Source organism: Patiria miniata, unplaced genomic scaffold, assembly GCF_015706575.1.
Source record: "Patiria miniata isolate m_02_andy unplaced genomic scaffold, ASM1570657v1 HiC_scaffold_5, whole genome shotgun sequence".
Classification (NCBI taxonomy): Eukaryota; Metazoa; Echinodermata; class Asteroidea; order Valvatida; family Asterinidae; genus Patiria; species Patiria miniata.
This window is the reverse complement of record NW_024037072.1, coordinates 29284955-29304576: the sequence shown is the minus strand read 5'-3', so window position 1 is coordinate 29304576 and position 19622 is coordinate 29284955. Positions and strand designations below refer to the sequence as shown.

The following is a 19622-nucleotide window of genomic DNA, read 5'->3' as shown; positions in this document are numbered from 1 at the left end:
AAGTGTCCGGAGAAAATAACCGGTCTACATTTCAGCAAGCCTTCCTGAAATATTGGCTCTAGAACCGCGCCTGCCGGTAACTTCAGTCCAAATCAACAATGCACAGGTTAGTGATGTGCAAAGGGGCGTAGTAATACTGTAGCGTTTGAAATGTGGGTTTCCATTTTTGCGAGTTGAGCTACTACTAAACTGTTCATCAAAATATACTCTTTTCAGTATAAATGTCAAATTAGTCTCTAATAGTTTACGAATAACCGAGGAGAGTTGTCTACTGTTTTGCATGATCAGTCGAGCTAAACACTACATCGACCAACAGATATCGCGGTACCCAAACGTATATATGCCATCATAGTTACAATGCATGTATATCCAAACATGTATATCCAAACTAAAAAAACACATAGTTTATATGAGTAGCAGTACATGAGGTTAGGCTATCAGCTTCAGTCCGAAAATTGGGCCACCAGTATCAAATGATCAAAAGGAGCAAAGTGTGAGCGGTGGCAGTTAGTTTTTGGTGTTATCACTTTTAATTTTGTTTTTCTTCAAAATGGCCGTCAATATGCTTGTTACCGGATTAGTATGTGGAAACATGCTGCCACCGCTGCAATGCTATATTTTCAAACTACATCGGTGCAAAGCTAATTGCAGAAAATCACAATGAGCATTATTCCCCTCATTTGATACCGCCCAAACCCCCAGGCTTATGGCCTAGGTAGCCCTCTGTGTCTCTTTCAAACACTATAACCTAATTAAAACAAGCAAATAATGTAGGCAATATGTAGTAGGCCTAGGCTTAATATGATTACAAAAATAATTCTACAGAAAAAAGCGGCAGCTTAAAAAGGCAAGAGTATGATAGGGCGATGCACATATTGAAATCATTTTAAACTTTCGGCATTTTTCTATTCAAATCTGACAAAAGGTCAACTATTCATAGCCATAGTCGTAGCGTCCAGCGAAGACATACAAGATGTGAGTCGCGTGTATGTGATATACCAATTATGCAAGGTTGACACTCAGAGACAGCCAGTTGTCAGTCGGTATTGTGGCAGGCTGTGACTAGATCTTGTGCTCGATGTGATCTAGCTCGCTGTTCATTTGGGCCAAAACACAACATGGGCAGAACGTCAGCTTCAAGCAGTCGTCACAGATAGATCCCTGTTTCAACAAAACAAATCAACAAATATTACCTTCTGACTTAAGACTATTCATGCAAATGAGGCGATAGTATACCATGCGTTAAGTTAGAAATAGAGATTGTGTACTGGATCCCTGGCTTCGGCTCGGTAACTAACTAACTTAATAAATTTACATGCACCAATCACAAAATCATGTATCAAAGCAGAAAGTTCTACAAGATGCCAGACCGAGCTGGGTTGGGAGTAAAGGGTTCCTGTTGTGAAAGTGTGCCCCCTGATAAGCTAGAGACGATAGCATTTTAAAGACTAACTAAGGCTAAATTATGGCTTAAGCTTTCGTAGCTAAAGCTACTTCATCATTGCATCTGATGAAGTACCGGTAGCTGTGTACCGGTAGCTGTGAAGCTGTAGCTACGAAAAGCTTATGCCATAATTTCAGTTTAGTTAGTCTTTAAAGTGCTACCGTCTCTACATATACATGTCACTGTATCTAACAGACTAACACGGCTGATAAGTGATAAACCTCAGTGATGCCTATATATTATTTGAGGGCAAATTGGAGAGTTTCCTTACACGAATGTTTTCCTGGATGCGAAGCTTGGTACGCATAGCAATGTCACCGCCGCAGGGGATAAAAAGAGGAAGGCATATGAATTCCTTCAATCGAGATGCCACATAGCAATCGAAACACGGCATGCAGCAGAAAGCCAATAGACCTGACAAAGAAAAAAAGGGAGTAGTTAAATAAGGCCAGAGAAATGAGTTTTCTTCAGGGTGTTGGATAGTGCTTATCACGTACAATTTTGTTTTAGTGATTTTTATAAACACGGCAATTTCAAAAATCGACGGTTCCTTTTTGCTTTTTTTTGCGTACACACAGTGCTTAATTTGTCCTCGAAATTAACATTGCCACAATGTTATAATACAGGAATTAAAATGAATACACAAATAAAAAGATAAATAAGTAATACAAAATGAAATACGATATAACCCATACGGTAACCCATTCAATATACAAGATGCATGTCTAAATAAACCAACCATTCAAATGCGTTTTTTTCGCCACCACTGCAATATATATCCCAACATACTTATGATGTGGAATGTGTCTCATGTTCTTTAAAATTCAAACGCTCTGAGAGGAGGTTGAGTCAGAATATACTCACATGCTTTCTTGTCTTTGGTGCATTCACACAATCCGCTGGACCAATCATGTTCAGTAGTGTGGCCCTACATACCAAATATGAGAAATATACCATGCAATTAAACAGGCAATTAAACACAGAGGAATTGATAAAGCAAACGTAACATTTTGTATTAAAACATATTTCTCAGCGACTTGGTGTGGGAGCTTTGAATGTATGTATAAACCTGGGTACTCAAACATATTCCCAAGAACTAATTTCTTACGCGGACGATTACTGTTCGGCTTTCTCCCACCATAGGCTGTGTAGACACCACCGTTGTAGTGCGAGTAGTCTCCGTTACGGTGCCACTTTCCATGATGACTTCCGTTCAAATTCTATAATACAAAAGGACAATGTTGTATGAATTACATTATTTAATGCTATCTCTCTTTATGGCGTTTTTTTTGTAGTACGACAGAAGGTAAGTTTACTTCAATAGACCATTACATGTATCATCATGATGCGGCCAACTTGATTTTCCCCCATTCAAATCAACGTAACCAAAGCGAGGCTGGAACTTCGGAAAATAGTCTGATTCCTTTTTGCGCAAAACATTATCATTCAGTACTGTTATTGGATACAGGGAACATGACTGAAATGGTGGTAGCATGATAAAGATCATTCTATTCTATTTCAGCGCGGCGGGGCTAAATTTCTGAATATAATATATGAGCCGACCTACTCAAACCATCAGAAGATCGAATTATGTGCTCACCGCGTCATTCCTAAAGAAATGGGCATTGAAAGGATGCAACTTCCATCCAAAAACAAGATGCATATTATGTCAACGCGTCATTTATTAATCTTGCACCATATCTGATTGCTACGTAATTCAAACGCTCTTGCTGTTAAGTTGAACACCGCCCTCTCGTGATCACTAGTTTGGCCCATAAAGTCTCACATTTTTGTGTTGCCCTGTCCCAGTGTTGACTTATTGGCCCCTTTTATGTGTTCACGTTCAAGTAGAATGTAGACCTAACAACTGAACAACGAATGCCAACACATTGTGAAATATTGTCGCTGTGTCAAATGTCAAGGACGCACTGTGAGCCTCTCCCGCGCTCGGCCTGGTATAGGCACGCGCAGACGGCCCCATGGGAATGGGGACATTATCGGCGAACCGTGTCAAAAGGAAACGTGTGAACACGACCTCGATCGCTCCTCGCAAAGGTGCGCCCCAGCCGGTTTAGCAATGGCATCTATACATGTATTCAGATTTGTAGGGGGGTTCTGGTTAGCTGTGATGATCGAGTGAGCAAAGCTCTTTTAGTGAACTACTCAAATTAAGTTATTGTTTCATTGGAAACCTAATTTATTGTATCACTTTTGGGGGAATTTGCAAGTTTAAAACTGCTTTTTTTTTTTTTTAAACGATTTAGGCCTACTCATTGCTACATTTTCTTCACCAATAAACTGATGGTTAAATTTGTTAGCATGCCTTCTAACGATGGAAATTCGCAATGCAGGAATCTCGTCTTATAAAATTCTTAAAATTGTGGATATAGTTGGCAAAATTTTGTCGGATGGTCAAAGCAACTTTTGAATCACAGGTGGTCGGATAATTTCATGAAAATGTGTTCATATGATTGAATTACTGCAAAGGCTTAGTGCGCCCCTTCACGGAAGCAAGTTCGATCTTCACTCATGTAGCGTGTGTCTCACGTTATCAAACTATAAGGTCTGCCCATCATATTTCTCATCTCACTGGGTGTCCTGAGTTACAATCGTTAAATGTACATAGGATGATTTATTACTATTTTTTTTTTTTGGTTTGAAACAACAAAAATTCCTCGAAATTTTAACTTGCATAACAACTAAGTTGTTGAGGGTTTCAGCTCAGTGCATACTATATATATATTGAGAAAACAGAGAAAACAAATATGTCCTGCAGGTCTCATAAAACTGCATTCCGGTGCTACGTAGGTTAAAACCGTTCTTAAGCCACCTTTAGTGATTGTTTTCTTCCGAGTGATACTATTTCAGGTGGAGCAGGTCTATCTTCACTTCAAGGATTTTCTCGTTAAATCGGTAGGTACATTTCCGGGTAATTGCAAATGTTCCTTAGCTATATTAGGCTAAATGATCAGATTTTGAAATGCAGTATTTATCTCCAAAATCGGTTATCAATAGGCTCAACGGTTCATAATAGGCTCACATTGTAAAAAGATTGCGAACAACGCCAAATGTGCATAGAACATCAACATATAACATTTTGTGCGTGTGTACACATTGAATAATTATTGGCAGCAACTCCAGACTCAGAACAACTTTTCCCAGCCTTCCGGGGGTACACGCCACAGCCTGCCCCTCTGTCGCGTTGACAGAACATTCCAGACAGACGTTTACTTGTAGTGAAATTAAGGAATGATGTTACTTACTCGATATCGATAGATGATGATAAAAAATCTCTTGAATCTGAGCAGCGCTTCAAGTACGGAGACACGCCCTACTCTGACACTGTGTGCAAAACTACAATGTCCTGAATATACGTCTACCTGATACCTGAACGACGGAGCCAATCGTAAAAAAGTTATACACAATCTCCTTTATGAGTGATGTTTTCACAATGTTCAGCCAACCATGGTGCACACATTGATATGGTAATGGGGTCACTATCGACATATCCATTGTGTACATGCCCTTGGTAAGGTGTTGCTTCAAGTTCGATGGCAGTAGCCCGGATTATGCATAGAATCGATTGTGCTCGACCGTTTCATGGGAAATTTTTATAACTCATTTGAATATGGTTGATCTATATTCAGCGGTATAGATTTTAATCACGTGACAAAGGGAAAACTCCATACACCAACGTTAAAGCTATACTTTTGTCTTGAAATCGTCAAAACTTTTTTCTTTTTCTAATTGTTTACAAACCTATTTTCAAAGTCCCTGGTAGCAGCAAATCCGCATGTGACATTTTATTGTGGGAAATAACGGGTGCACCGTACCGATAACGATAGCACACGTGTTTGAAGCCTCAACAAGAAATATTTGTGATTGGAATCAAGGCTAGCACTGCAACGATTGGAATCAAGGCTAGCACTGCAACGATTCGGTTTTTAGGTCCAAACTTTTCTACCCTAAAATCCCTTCGGGCGAAAATTGCCAAAATCGGCATTTTTTTCCAAAGTAGGCTATAGCAGTGCGCACATATTTCACCTCAGTCTCATTGATCATTCCAAGTCCAACTGTCATATTTTCGTGTGAAACGCGTTTTAGAGCCCTGAAGGGTGCAATTCAAACCGAAAGTGATCCTTTTTTAAGCATAACTTTTCTGAAATTGATAAAAGCTGATACGGAAGGGGGGGGGGGGCATCCATTTTCCAAGGGGACGCTAAATGCAATGGGCCGAGGCACGGGGGGGGGGGGGGGACCCGGGAAAAGGGAGGGGGACCACGGATATCCGCTTGGGGGCATGGTTTTAGAAAGTGTACCAAAAGAAAAACCGAAAACGAAGTACATGTATTAAAATCACTTTTATTCACGAAGTACAAGTATACATGTCTTGAAATTTGCACAAAATATACATAGAGTAGAGCAACAGCGTGCAAGAAATACATGTAGTAAAGGCCTTAAATTTTCAAAGAAAGGTACATGTAATTGTTTGTTTCGTTCCAAAATGTATTACAATTGTACAGCGGATCGCTAACAAAGTACATCATTAGTGATTTGTTGAAGAGACGTTAGAAATCCGCTGGTCCTCGTGAATGTGTCCTATTGATCCTGTGTGCAGAGCCACTGATGCATTTCGACTCAATGAGTTGATATTCCGCACAAATACACGTGACGAGAGAATTGAATATTCTTAAAAATGTGGCCAATGTGACAAGGCAAGAGTTTATAGCAATTTCGTGTCCGTAAAGACTTGATTTTCCTCATTGTACAGGCCGCGTTCAGAGGTAGCTAGGTACCCCCTCATCGTTTGAAAATTAATATGAAACATCATTGCGAATGATACGGAGCATATACACCTCGCACATGCGAACCAGCTCAGAAGTGCTCTCACTTTTAACCTGGTTCCCGTCCCTCCAATTAAGTCTACAATGTAATTTATGATACATAGAATATAGTTTCTGGAACATCATATGCATGTTTGTTACTAAGAATGTGTAGCGAAGGGAACCGGATCCATTATATTGTATTTGTTCAAATTCGCTCGCGCTTCCCTGTGTACACATGTCAAAAGTATTCGACGGAACAGTGGCGTAAATCTCTGCCGGCGAGTTAGTGGGATGGGGGATGACCAAAATCTAAAAATTGCCCGCCCGTGTGGAAATTCGAAGGGGGGGGGGCTGGTGCTGGACACCACATTACACTAGGGGCGCTCTTCAGGAAATATATCAACATGTATACTCGCGCTTACATCAAAATAGCGCATTTTAAAAGTTTTTGAACTTTGTTTTCCCACTTTTCAGTGCTATTGAATACATTTTGGATGTTGGGATGTTCGAAAAATACCTCAAAATCCGCATTTTTTTTCTCATCACGAAAAAGTAGGGGGATGATTCAATGGCCCACCCCCGGTCTAAAGGGGGGGGGGGGTATATATCCCACCCCCGAGATTTACACTCATGCGACGGAAACACGTATCACCGATTGCCATCCACTCGCCTTCCTGCATAGCGCCCCCACTCCACATCAGTGTCCGTTATATGACCCAAAACTAGTAGGGACAGTTTTTAGAGGATCAATTAGAAGCGAGCAGGTCTAGTCTAGTGGTTCACTAAAGCAACTGCAGTAAGATTACTTCACTAAAACAGTTCCCCGATTTTTCTTGGGCCCAATTCACTGGTTCCGGAGTTCAGATAAGGCTGTGACCGTTTCCAATTCGCGATAAATTGTGGATGGCTAGCACAAGTTTATCTACTTTTACGATTTAAGGAATCTACAGAGCAATTTCATAGCAAATCTCCAGCATCTCTCCCAGATCCGTGTTTATTTGTATGAACCTCTCTAGTCCATTGTCTGAGTAATGTTCCCCGCTAATAGTTCTAAGTTGATTGGTTCCAGTCACGGGTCAATATGAAGTTCCTCTATGCTTGGAGTAACGACAGGTGGACTACAGCCACATGTTTGTTGATGCACCGCTAGGATAGACATCAATTCCTGTCTCTCAGTCTCAAGTTCTTGAATCTCTGCCATTAGTTCTTGGTTGTTAGCTTCCAGTTCATCGGTTTCCTGCAGATCAATACCAACAGGGGATTCAATTATTGGTTTCAATTCATAGTAGAAGTTCAAAGGGTCCATGGAAATTAATCTTTCTTAGGAAGATATTTTGTGCAACTTTCTACACTCCTCTTAAAATGCATGAAAACTATTTGCCATCACTTTTGGTTAATTTGTATTGAAAAGTGCACTTCTTTAAACATAACAAAAATCATGCTTTTCCGGAAAACTGAGGGCGCTGTTGCTGTGATGTCATTTCAGGAAGACACTGTTCAGTGGTTTCCTGTTCAATTATTGTGAACCTAAAATTTGCTTCTTGAAAACATTTCTGAGAAAATTCTACTCACTACTGCCATACTGCAACAACTAATCACAAAAGAACAGAAAATTTACGACGGCAAAAATATAGTTTTGGTGCTGAAATAGCTGTAATGACGTCGCACTGTTGCTCGTGATATTGCAGATTCGTGTTACCATAAAAACCAAAATCCCCATTACAATGGCCAAAAAAAAATGCAAATAAGGTTAAGTGGGACACAAAGGTGTATTTTCACTGCATTAAAACCACCTTGCATGGGCCCTTTAGCAACCGTACAGCTAGCGCTGTATGAGTAGTACGGAGGTCTTAAATTTGGGCGCAATGTCAGTACACAGGCGATAATTGAATGAACAGATTCTCGCACGGATATAATTATTTTTCTGTCCAACTGTCTAACATTATTTTGAGAATTGTCGCAGTGCTCTGAACAGCAGCGCCTGAAAGCGCCTGAAAGCGCCGCCAAGCGCCCGCAGGAATGCTTGCAATAACAACATAAAGATCTTGTTAAGGTGTGTGCGGGGAACTTCAGTGAGAAATGATTCCAAATATATCACATTTACATGTTCCCCGGCGGGTGTACTGTATACGCGACATTTTCCCTCATCCTAAAAGCGCGACGTTTCGTTACGCGCTGTTCTTTTAAAAACTGGACACTTTCATAACTCGAACTGGTTGCAAATAGAGTACTGTTTTTACTCAGTGAATGCTGATGAATCAACCTCCTATACCTGAGCTACATTGCAAGCCACCAAAAATAGACGATTTTCATTTCTATCAAGCATCTATCACAAAAAGATAACGACAATGAATCTGACCAGAGGTCAACTTCATCTTCCAAGTCCAAAGAATGAGTATGACTTTCTACTCACCGTAACCAGAACGTATGTCTTTTCTCGCCGTCTCTCTCGGCATCTTGAGGCAGCGACACGGTTCCTCTCTCGTCGAAGTCTCCTCTTGCCTTCTTCTTCTGGTGTGAGCTGTAAACAAGGTCAACAAAAAGTCCTTAAAATGTCATAAAATCACTACAACTGTCAGGGTGGATCTATAGCTTTCAGGAAACAGGAGGATTGATATGAAGGGGGGGGGTGTAAATTGAGTTGAATTGAGTAAAAGGCGTGCCGATGGCATGCCTTGCTAGTGGGGCTGGGGAATTGCCCTCGGGAATATTTTCTGCATTCTAAAACAATTTGAGAATAAATTTAGGAAATGTTACACTCTATTTAATATATTGTGGCCCAATTTAACTAGGTCTATAGTCTCATAACATTACTAAGCGGCTGAACGGGGGGGGGGGGGGGGGGGGGGGTTGCCTAGATCCGCTACTGTAACTACAACTCGCCAAGTCGACAACATATAAAGATGCGGCCATATTGGTCTGGTGTCTGGTTTCTGGAATATGTTAGATCATTCAATCTTTCCTTATTCGGCACTGTCACCATGCTGTCTGATCCATTTTGATTTATCAGGCCGCGTCCGAATTACTTGGCTACGGCTGGAAATAACACAACGGGTCTATAAGAAGTGGCTGCACCCGCCAAACGGACACGGCCTCAGTTATTGGCCAAAGGTGGTTCAATTGGGATAAGGTTGGGCTGTTGCCCCAATCACCCCGATCCCATCCTCGGAAACTTTCATTTAGGTATTCGAATTTGTTTCATTCCAACATTAAATGCAAATATTTTACATAATCCAAAATACTTGACAGATCATTTTAAACTAAAGGGACACGGCTGCATACGGACGTACAATCCAATAAAATGCTTAAAAAGGGCAAGCTAACATGGAGTGAAGAGTTAGCATGGTCGGTTTTACAGACCTTATCTTTCTTTGCAAATCTCCACTCAAGTTGCACAGCACCCAGTCCTTTCTGTAACCGTCTCTGCATGATGTTAACTCGTAGTTCCTCTCTCAGCATGGTGTGGTTTAGTAAATCTTCGTCCGTCTCAAGTCCCGTAAGATATGATGGACTGGTCGGTGGTTCGAACCCTTCAGTTGTCATTGTTGCTGATGTAGTAGTAGTAGTGACTGCTGCAGCTGCTGCTGCTGCAGCGATGGTGTTTGCTGTTATCTCATAGTTGGCTTGATTCCAAGCTTCGTCAACACCAGGCATGATGATTGGCTCCAGACTGGTTCCCGTATCCATGGAGACTGAAATGTGCTTTACTTTCTGCATGGCGAAGCAAAAATGGTGAGTTAAAGACAAGATAAGATCGTGATGTTCTAATCATAGACGATCTCAGTCCTAACATAAGCCTTCAGATCCCGCGTTGATCCAGAATCGAGTAACGGTCGGTCACTTATAAAATCAGCTGCACATGATCTTTAATGCAAGAAAAAACTCGTCGATTTTCTATTGGTGTATTTTCTTTTAGTACGTCCATGCCAATGATTGTGAACCCACTAACATAATGATAAATCCAGACATGCTGTTGTTTTCTAAATAAGGTATACTCATGCAATTTTACTTTCTTGACGATTTGATCGCATTTTAAAATTTAAAATAGGCCCCAATTATGGGCCCATCTTTGAGCATCTTTGACCTGAAATTGGTATCGGAATGCAACTATATAATCAACTTGGGAAGAGAGAAGAAAGAACATGCTCACTTGCACATGTTTAACCATTTTCGCCATACTTTTAGCAATATTTAATGAAAACCATGCCTTAATTGCACTCCAATCTTTATGCCAGGGTATAGAGACCGATTTCCTTCCCAACTATTTTTATTTTTCGAAAATCATTAAAGGGAATATACATCATTTGCTTTTGCTGTAATTTTCAGAAGTAGATGGAATTGGGGGGTTGGAAATATATAGCAAATATAGTTACACTGACTTTTTTGAGGTTTTGGGTTCGAAAATGATATAAAAACCAAGAAAAACATCATTTTTCTGTAGTCTGGTTCCCTGACTCCATATAAGAAGAAACAGAGCAGTTTATATACATTGTGGAATTGTAAGGTCAGGGAACCAGTCTAGCTGGCTCGTACCCGTTCATAGGTTTGTAATCGATTGAAAACAAGTGCGATGGTCAATTTGGGCCAGTATTGGAAAAAAAGCAAGTTTTTCCAACGCTGATCGGCCGATCAGCGTTGGAAATTGATACAAAAATACCACTTTTCTTGAAAATGACAGTATACCAGGTGCCATGATTTTACAGGATGCTTTACACTGTCATTCACTAACAGTCCAGCAAGGTTTTTCAAAATGATTTGGTAGTTTTATTTTTGATGTTTGCAAATGTTGTATTTTCCCTTTAAGTATAGGTCACCTTAAATCATCCTGAACTGAATAATCAGGTCAATATTGTACTTCGCATGCGTTCTCGCACAATAGTTAACAAACAGAAACCTATTTTTTTCATCAGCGATGCATGGGCGAAAGCGACTGAGATTGGAAGGGCGTGTTTAGATTTGAAACCCACGCAATCACATAGGCGAGGTCACATTTTGTGCATCAGTTTGCAACAGAAAGTCATTAAATCGTGCAAATCCTATGTTGCAAATGAACTTTTAAGTTTTCTAGACAAAGTACCTTATTAAGTTAATGAATTTGACTCAAAATCCATGGCAATTGTTACAGAAAAACACCCTCCAGATCATGTCACATTTGAGCATTAAATTTGACACGTCGCGTAAAAAATAGATAATAAGCCTTGTATGTAAGCGAATACAAAACCAAACAAATATGTTTGTTTATAGTGATGATTCTGGGTTGGTTTTTTTGCATGACACAAACATCAAGTTTCAATTCAGAGAAGGACATATCCACACAATTTAGTCATACATTTCATAATAAACACAAACAATATTTCCGTAATTAAATAAGCACAATAAGGTTTGTCAATGACTAAGTTCGTTTTAAACCACAAATCGCGTAGTGAGTCGGACCCGGCCGTTATTTAATAGAAAGTGCTTTTAAACTTTGAACCAGATCCAGGGTTGGGAAATGTAATCACTGAGGATGAAACAAACCTGGCACATGTTTTTAATTGCTTTTCTCGAAAGTGAGAGCTTTTTTTTTAATGTCCAGCTTTCACCTCGCACAGCCCAATTTTTGTGTTCTTGATTAACGGGAAAAGAAAATGCGATGTATACGAAAAGTGCTGAAACCATTAGAATGCTCAGATTCATTCTAGGCTCCCCCCCCCCCCAGACTTTTTTTTTTAATTTCCTGACATTGCAATCAATGTCCTGATATTGCTATCTAACGAAAATGCGTTGTAAGTTTTTTTGTTAAACGCTTAGAAAACACAACGTTATAAACGTGAATTATATCCGTCGGATATTAGCTAAGGTAACATTTTACAATCTAACAATACAACTTTTCAATTTAACGATCCGTACTATAATTCAAAAATGCTCAGTCCGATTGTTTTATTTTCAACTTACCATTACTTATACTCTTGCAAAGACAATGCTCATGATTTAACGTAACTATGAAGGTGCTAAGACAGTAAAGTTTAAATGCATGATAATTATCCATTGTGACAACGTTGAGCTACCTTGGAAATGCTGGATGAAGGAAATCGAAAGTTTGATATTGCACTAAAAAGACAAGTGGTTTGATAGGTAACATATCCACCTGTTAACAGTTATACTAATACACTGTAAACCCGGAAATATATGTCCTACCTTGGCCCTAAAAACGGAACAGTGAGGCCAGGTTGAAAAGGTACATGACACATCGACACACAAAACGTTTAGGAAAACTGAATGAACTGCACTCAAAAGGCACAGGACATACGAATAGTGTTAGGTTTTAATGGGTTTTTAATGTATGATTTTCAGTGTACCTCCCACTTTTTTATAATGGTAAAATGTTCTTGCACCTGTTTCTAGTAACATGTTTACATGTTTGGTAATTCTAAGATTACTTATAGCGTGTGACTTGCTTAGTGTGTGACTGATCTCTGACCATGAAGGTGTGTTTCTTTGTTGGCTTCCTTAGTCTGTCTGTTTCTTTGTTGAGGTGTCTGAATGTTTGTTTGGTTTGTTTGTTTGATTTCTCTTTCCTGTTTTGGTTGTTTGTCAGTTGCTTTTTTTGTTTGTTTTCTGTTTGTTTGTGATTGTTTGTTTGTTCGTCCTTGTTGAATTTTGAACGGTTAATGCTTGTCATGTTGTTGTTTACCCGGCGTAAATTAAGTATATTTTTAAACATAATTTTGACTGTATACTATTATGACTTATTTTAATAGTTTTGACTGTCAAGAATCCATTTTACCTTGTAATATAACTGGCCATATTTAAATATGAACGTTTTACTAATACCAACCTTATAGTTTCAATTTTATTCGTATAAGTTAATTAAGTTTTGTTTAAAAGTTTATATGATGTATTTTGTCACTTTTAGATGTTGTAATTGATAACGAATCCAACCCTTTAATGGTTGCCAATAAAATGATCCTATAACCTTACTTTCCGTGAATTTGTTTCAATTTTGGGCGTCTACGACCCTCTGAAAAAGGCTTTTATATTGGGTTACTTTTGCGCACCAGATCTGCCATACGAGGCTGGTTCCCGACCCCACATAATCGATTTGAGAAGGGGGGGGGGCGGGAACAACCCTGCAAGAACTGAATTATTGTCAGTTAATTATTCCATATTACTGTTAACGTTGGCCGATGTTTTTTAGTCCATGTCTATATTAACTTTTATAGGTTAATTGTAATGTCCGGTTTTTGGGGGATGAACCCGCAAATAGCACGAACAGCATTTTTAATGTACAATAATTATGTGCACGGTCAAGGTATGTAGCTGGGATTGGGGTCAGCCAAATCTAACACAACGGCTTCAATTTTAATATAGAACCACACCAACCAACTTGTCACTAGCATTATTCTGCCAACGAATGTCCATCTCCCGTTAGAGGCATAACCGGGGGGGGGGGGGGGGGGGGGGGTGGCTATACCGATCGAGGTCTGTACCCGCCGTGTATGCCCAACCGCAAAACCATCCTCCGGAAATATGGAGTAAAAAATAACAAAAACAATAGCAATGTGCAACGAAATCTATTGAGTTCATTCCTGCCAATAGATTAGGTTTTCAAAGGCAAATTGGAGTCGAACTTTTTCTTTTTGGCGCATGAATCGGCCGAGTTGTGTGCCTGTCGTGGATCAAAAGGTGAGCAAGATTCTTAATTCAAGTCAAAACAGTGTGTTAACACCGTGTGGCCTCTGTACATGGTGTCCCAACAGCCCAAAAGGTAACCCACAAACAAACAGATATGATGATAAATCTATTAACTCAATGACCATTTTATGGTTTTATCATTTATTAGGCTGCTTGGGCAGTAGGCTTTCTCTTGATATCTTGGGAGGCCATTCTATCACGGCATGATGTCCCCCAAAAGTTCCCCTATACGATTCCTCGCATTAATGTGTCTGTGTGGTGGGGCATTATCTTGTGCCAGCCAAAGATGCCAGAAGGGTACCATTTCCTTTGACTTTCAAAATGCAACTCAGCAATTTAATGGGTTGGGGGGGGGGGCAAATGTCCCTGCCCACCCTCGAGAAATGATAAATCGAGAATATGCTGGAAAAGTACAGGGATTTTTTGGGGAAAATGTGCATTGCCCCCTCTAGAAAAATTGTTACTCTACAATGTAATGTATCCCGTTGTGGTTGAACACTATACCCTGACTGGACGGGCTCAAAATTAATCACAAAATTATGATCTGAATGGAGCAGAATGAAACCAAAACCATCAGTTTCATTGCTTAACTTTTTGGGGGATCACATCAATAATTTCAAAAAAGAACGACGAAAGCGAAATGTTATCATTTGTAAAAAACAAAACAAAACATTATTATTTTAGTTTCATTGATGAAGGAAATAAACAAATATCAAATATAAGCAACTTTAGACTAAATATCTAAAATACGTTCAACTTTTGGTTATACTCCCATCAACTCTACATGCATTGAGTAGACCTTAAGTGCTCCTGCATAAAACGGTTTGAATCAGCATTACTGAGAGGATTTCATTAAAATGACTGTCTGGTGAAATGTATCGGCCGCATATGCCAAAGGATGTGTGTTGGTCAAAGTAGGTTTCATATCCCAGTTACTAAATGATCGGTAAATTTTACTGGAAAAAAAAAGGTTTATCGAATCTTCGACTACCAACATTATATGGAGTTCATTAAAGTTGCTCTCTTATTTTTGAGTTTCACTTCAAAAATATTTTGTTTTAAAGTTGCTATCTTTCTAGCTAATACAAACGTTATTCGCGTTTTAATTATGGATACCGAACAAGAAAATCATCCAAGGTCTAAAATAAATAATTATTTAACTTTTGAACTATTTGTGACCCAACAGTAAATCAAGAATATAATTGTGTGCGTTATGGGCGCGGAAGCAAACCCCAAATAAAAGCATGTTTTCAGAGAGTTGTTACGAACACGTCCAAAACAGACAAATATGTTAAGGAGCATGGGTTGTATATTTATTATGCATGTGTATAATTCATCATATTTACATGTAACATCTCTGGTTATATTTCTTGAACTATGTTTTTGCATCTGATGTTGTTTAATTTCTCATAGAGTAATAGTTTTTTCATAAAACTGTTTTTGGTGATAGAATAAAAGAATTTATTTAAACTCTATACCTAGTGACAACACCCTTGTAACCCCATAATAATGTACCACATGCAGATTTATATCAAAATTATCATGAAATTCATTTGATTTCGTTTAAGCAAGTTTTTGTTAAGGGATTTCGCCTGTCGTTCCCTTTCGCCAGTCAGCAAACTAAGCATTATCCATTTTAATTCATTATTTGGACAAAAGCCTTTGTCTGAAGCAATTTTCAAATTAGCACACAAAAAATAAACAGATGAAACACGATCGTCATTATCTCATTCATTTGAAAGAGAAATAGAGTTAAAACCGAGACTTCTTTTAGTTATTTGATCCAAATAAGAATCAAACATATGATACCTCCTTGTTTATAAAGAACCGAGTTAAACGAAATAATTGAAAAGTGAGACATTGCCGTGATCTCGTCACACAAAACGTATCTGACGTAGGCCTATTGATATTGATCAAAATAATTTATACGAAGCCGAAAGAATTCTAATATATATCTAGACCAAACGAAGCGTGTTTATATTATAGATGACGGCATCAATCGAAAAAAATCCCACCGATTTAGTAATTGCGAACGAAGTGGGAAACAAAAGGAGACGATGTTATGAATGACATCCACGGTAACGAAATCAACGTTACATATAGGCCTATATAATCCCTGATAATGAAAATGGATTATGGGAAATGAAACCTGTCTCTGTTCGGAACTTTACAGGGTTCGGAAAAGTGGACCTGTGTCAAAAAATAAAAAGTAAGTGGCTCCGTTGCTTTTATTATTAATAATTTCAATGCGATTAATTCAATGTCTCATTTATGTCATATTTTCGAGAATCTCAGAGGCGCTTATGCGGACTCTATCCCAAAGACGGAAGGATTTAAAATAAGGAATGAAAATGCATCAACGAACACATATCTTGAGAAAGATTGTGCATGCTAATATTGAATGGTCGTTAGTCAATGTTCAAGTCGTTAAGCTGTTACTTTTGCCGCAAGTTCTTTTTATACATTTCTAGTGAGGCTCTCATAAAAGTTAGAAATATCAGAAAAATCCATTATGTTCAAGGCTTGTTTTATAACGTCGAAATAACAAACACACGCACGGCATGCATGGACACTTGGACAGATATTGAGAAATCAACATTTGAAACTATGATGTTCATTGAACTTTACCACCGTGACGCCAAACAATGAACATTCTGAAAATAGACTTCGACATTTTTTTTTCAAAAAGGATAAGTTCCAAGTAGTTGTTGAAATTTGAACTCGGACAGCCAACAAACGCACAAGAAACCATTCGATTTCCAGCACCTGGTCAAAAGTAGGATATCCTGGGTAGGCCTAATATCGTTGCCAAAACTAAGGAAAGTAAATTTGATTACATGAAATAATTCAAACAATATGAGGATATCCCTAAGATTACCGAACAATTCATTTGAATAACATAAATCGAACTCACCGATTAAAGAAAATGACTGCTCAACTACGGCTGCTTTATATCGGGAACAATTCAATCACCATGCAGTGAAGGTCTACCAGCAGAAAGACAACAACTCTACCGGGGTTCAGTCCCGGTCGGCCTTTATATATTAGCCCCAGGAATATGAGCGGAAGTCAGGAAACGCCCGGCACTATGGGTTTGGCACGTGGTAGAAATATAGTAGTCCACACTGTACTTTTATTACGCAGATTCTTTGATGAGTCAGAGGTTTTTTGTTTTTGGGATAGTCCTCTGAGCTAGATGAGTAATACTTCCGAATGAGGATTCCCTTGTTGTGGTGTGGTGACCAATACGATTCTAATGATTCTAACAGCCAAACGGAATCCCCAAAATAAACCGCATTCAACAAAAGGATGAGCCGTTTATGGCACAGTTCAGATTGCAAATGTTCACATGACTTGGCAAAGATAATGCAGCGAATTATGACGAACTTAGGCCAGGCATTGAACCCCGGCCTGATTGATCGAGATAGGCGCGTCACGCGCTGACAGTCACGTGAATAGCGTACGGTTGCTGGCACACTGTTTGCAATACTCCCTTTATATACAAATTTGTGCAAATGAACTATAATGTACACGAACCATTTGTTTTTGGTCAGTGCAATATCACATTCGGCTCATCCTACACAATCCTGAATCTACGGCCCAGGGCCTCCTACAAATAAGGTTCGATAAGAAATTTCGACTCTAGTAAAATTGATAGAATTTTGAAGTCCGTTATTCAACATCTAAACTAGCCTCTGCTTTAATAAAGACTCGTATTCAAATTGACACCTGAAGATCTTGTCTTTTTGGAACAGTCTTGTCGACTTGACGTTTACTCCAATCAACACCCATAAAAACAGAGGGTTAAAAGAAACCACGCACGTATGTAGTGTTGATCGGACTCAGAATTCAACTCAATGAGCCACCACACCTCCATTCCCTGCCCATCCATAACCTGAAAGGCAAGCACCAAAGAAGGGAGGGGACGCGGCGGCAGCCTAAGCTTAGCTGCCGAGAACAGCCAGACGAGCCTCGTGTACCTTTACGGAGACAGGCTAACCTGGACTTCGCGGACTGATGTTCATGCCGTAATTTTACGAAATTTTACGGAAAAAAAACGTGTCGACATTTCGGCACGGATGTGCCCCCCCCCCAAAAAAAATGCTGGATACGCTGCTGCCCCGACGGAAGATGCCTTTTACTGAGCAAGTGCCCCTTTTTGGTGATGCCCCCCCCCCCCCCCCCCCGTTCGAAAACCGTTCCGCCGCCGCTGGCTGAAGTCCGGTAAGCGTTGGTAGGGCGAGAGGGTTGCAAGTACTATGAGCAAGTCCGGACGTGAACTAGTTCGACTAACTTCGCTCAACGAAGGATGGTCTAGTCGACTATTTGGAACCAACGCCTGGTGCACGTTTGTCGCTGGTCACCAATAGCTGCGCACATCACAAAGCACAAGCAAAAACGGGGTGCCATGACTTTTGACCAGCGTTTGACTAAAATTGCGCGTTGCTACTAGTGCGCAGGGCCGCAGGCATACGTTACGTCACAACCCACTAGTCGATGGTCCTTGTCCGAACTTACTCCATGTTGACGGAAATGCAGCATTTAACCACTGAACGTTTAACTTTATCTCACCGTTATCTGAATTTTTACAGGGTTAAATAATGTTTCCATGTTTCTTCTGTGATTTTCAATTACAATTATTTATGAGGAGATAAGAATATAGGCCTAATAATCTTGACGATGAGTCATTGGTATGGCCTTTAATAAACCTCGCACATGCGCAAATCCGTACCCCATCACGTGATGGAAGATTGTCTTAATAGTTCTGTGTATAGGTAGAGCCTACTTGAAATAGCGCCTTTGAAGAGAACTACCAGCAGGTTTTCGAGATGGAAGTTACACAGGCCTCTTTTTCGGTACAGCCACTTGATACCTTTTCGGGGGATGACACATCATCAGGATTCCTGTACCAGGCCTGCCCTGCCGTCTCGTGTGGATGGTTTCGACACAATCAACATCCATAACTATACAGCTAAAGTAGGCCTACGGGCGCGGCTACGACAGATAGGTGACGGGACTGTGCCTTTGACGATACAAGCAAGGAATTTGGCACACAGTCGAAGTATGTCAAGACAAAGATATTTGGCTATAGGGCCATTGTCCTTTGAAAAATATAGGTAGAACAACAAGCAATGGCAGCCATTTTGACAATTTCGAAAATTGCTAGTTATTCTACCTATACTTTTTCAAAGGACAAATCTGCGATGGCCTATATAGCCAAATATCTTTCTTTAGACATACTCTGACAGCGTTCTAAATGCCATGTTTGTATCATCGAAGGCTTATTCTCCCAACTAGTTCCCCTATCTGCCCCACTAGGATGGGGACGTATCATAAGTCCGACGCCTCATAGGTCCGACGCCTTATAAGTCCGACGCCTCATAAGTCCGACAATGGACAAATGCTGTTTCGGACTTATGCGGCGTCGCCGTCGGACCTATGAGGCGGAATTAGGTCCGACGCCTTAAGTCCGAAATTTCGGACTTGTGAGGCGTCGGACCCATGAGGGTTACAGTATCCTAGGTTACAATCGGGTTTTCTCGTCAGCCCCACTCCCGCACCCATCCCTATGAAGTTCGGCCGAGGAAGTAGGGAGGGAAGAACGAAGTCATTGGACAACGAAGTTTCAATCTTGCCAAAGTCATAGTCCCCCCCCCCGTTCATTACCCCATGAGACA

General features: G+C 40.0%; 2 protein-coding genes across 2 annotated transcripts; both read right to left on the bottom strand.

Annotated features, from left to right (window-relative positions):
- Positions 1-209: 209 nt before the first annotated feature.
- Positions 210-4990, bottom strand: LOC119740283 (placenta-specific gene 8 protein-like). Its single transcript, XM_038215547.1, has 5 exons — positions 4708-4990; positions 2553-2664; positions 2309-2372; positions 1716-1858; positions 210-1161 (listed from the first exon to the last, which is right to left on the bottom strand). Exons 2-5 carry the CDS (start codon positions 2643-2645, stop codon positions 1063-1065), a joined length of 399 nt encoding a protein of 132 aa, XP_038071475.1. The 5' UTR covers positions 2646-2664; positions 4708-4990; the 3' UTR covers positions 210-1062.
- A 1858-nt stretch (positions 4991-6848) lies between these two features.
- LOC119740248 (cyclic AMP-dependent transcription factor ATF-3-like) lies at positions 6849-17884 on the bottom strand. The gene is made up of 4 exons (XM_038215497.1): positions 16859-17884; positions 9631-9981; positions 8684-8791; positions 6849-7507 (listed from the first exon to the last, which is right to left on the bottom strand). The coding sequence occupies exons 2-4, from the start codon at positions 9955-9957 to the stop codon at positions 7340-7342; spliced, it is 603 nt and encodes a 200-aa protein (XP_038071425.1). The 5' UTR covers positions 9958-9981; positions 16859-17884; the 3' UTR covers positions 6849-7339.
- Positions 17885-19622: the final 1738 nt, after the last annotated feature.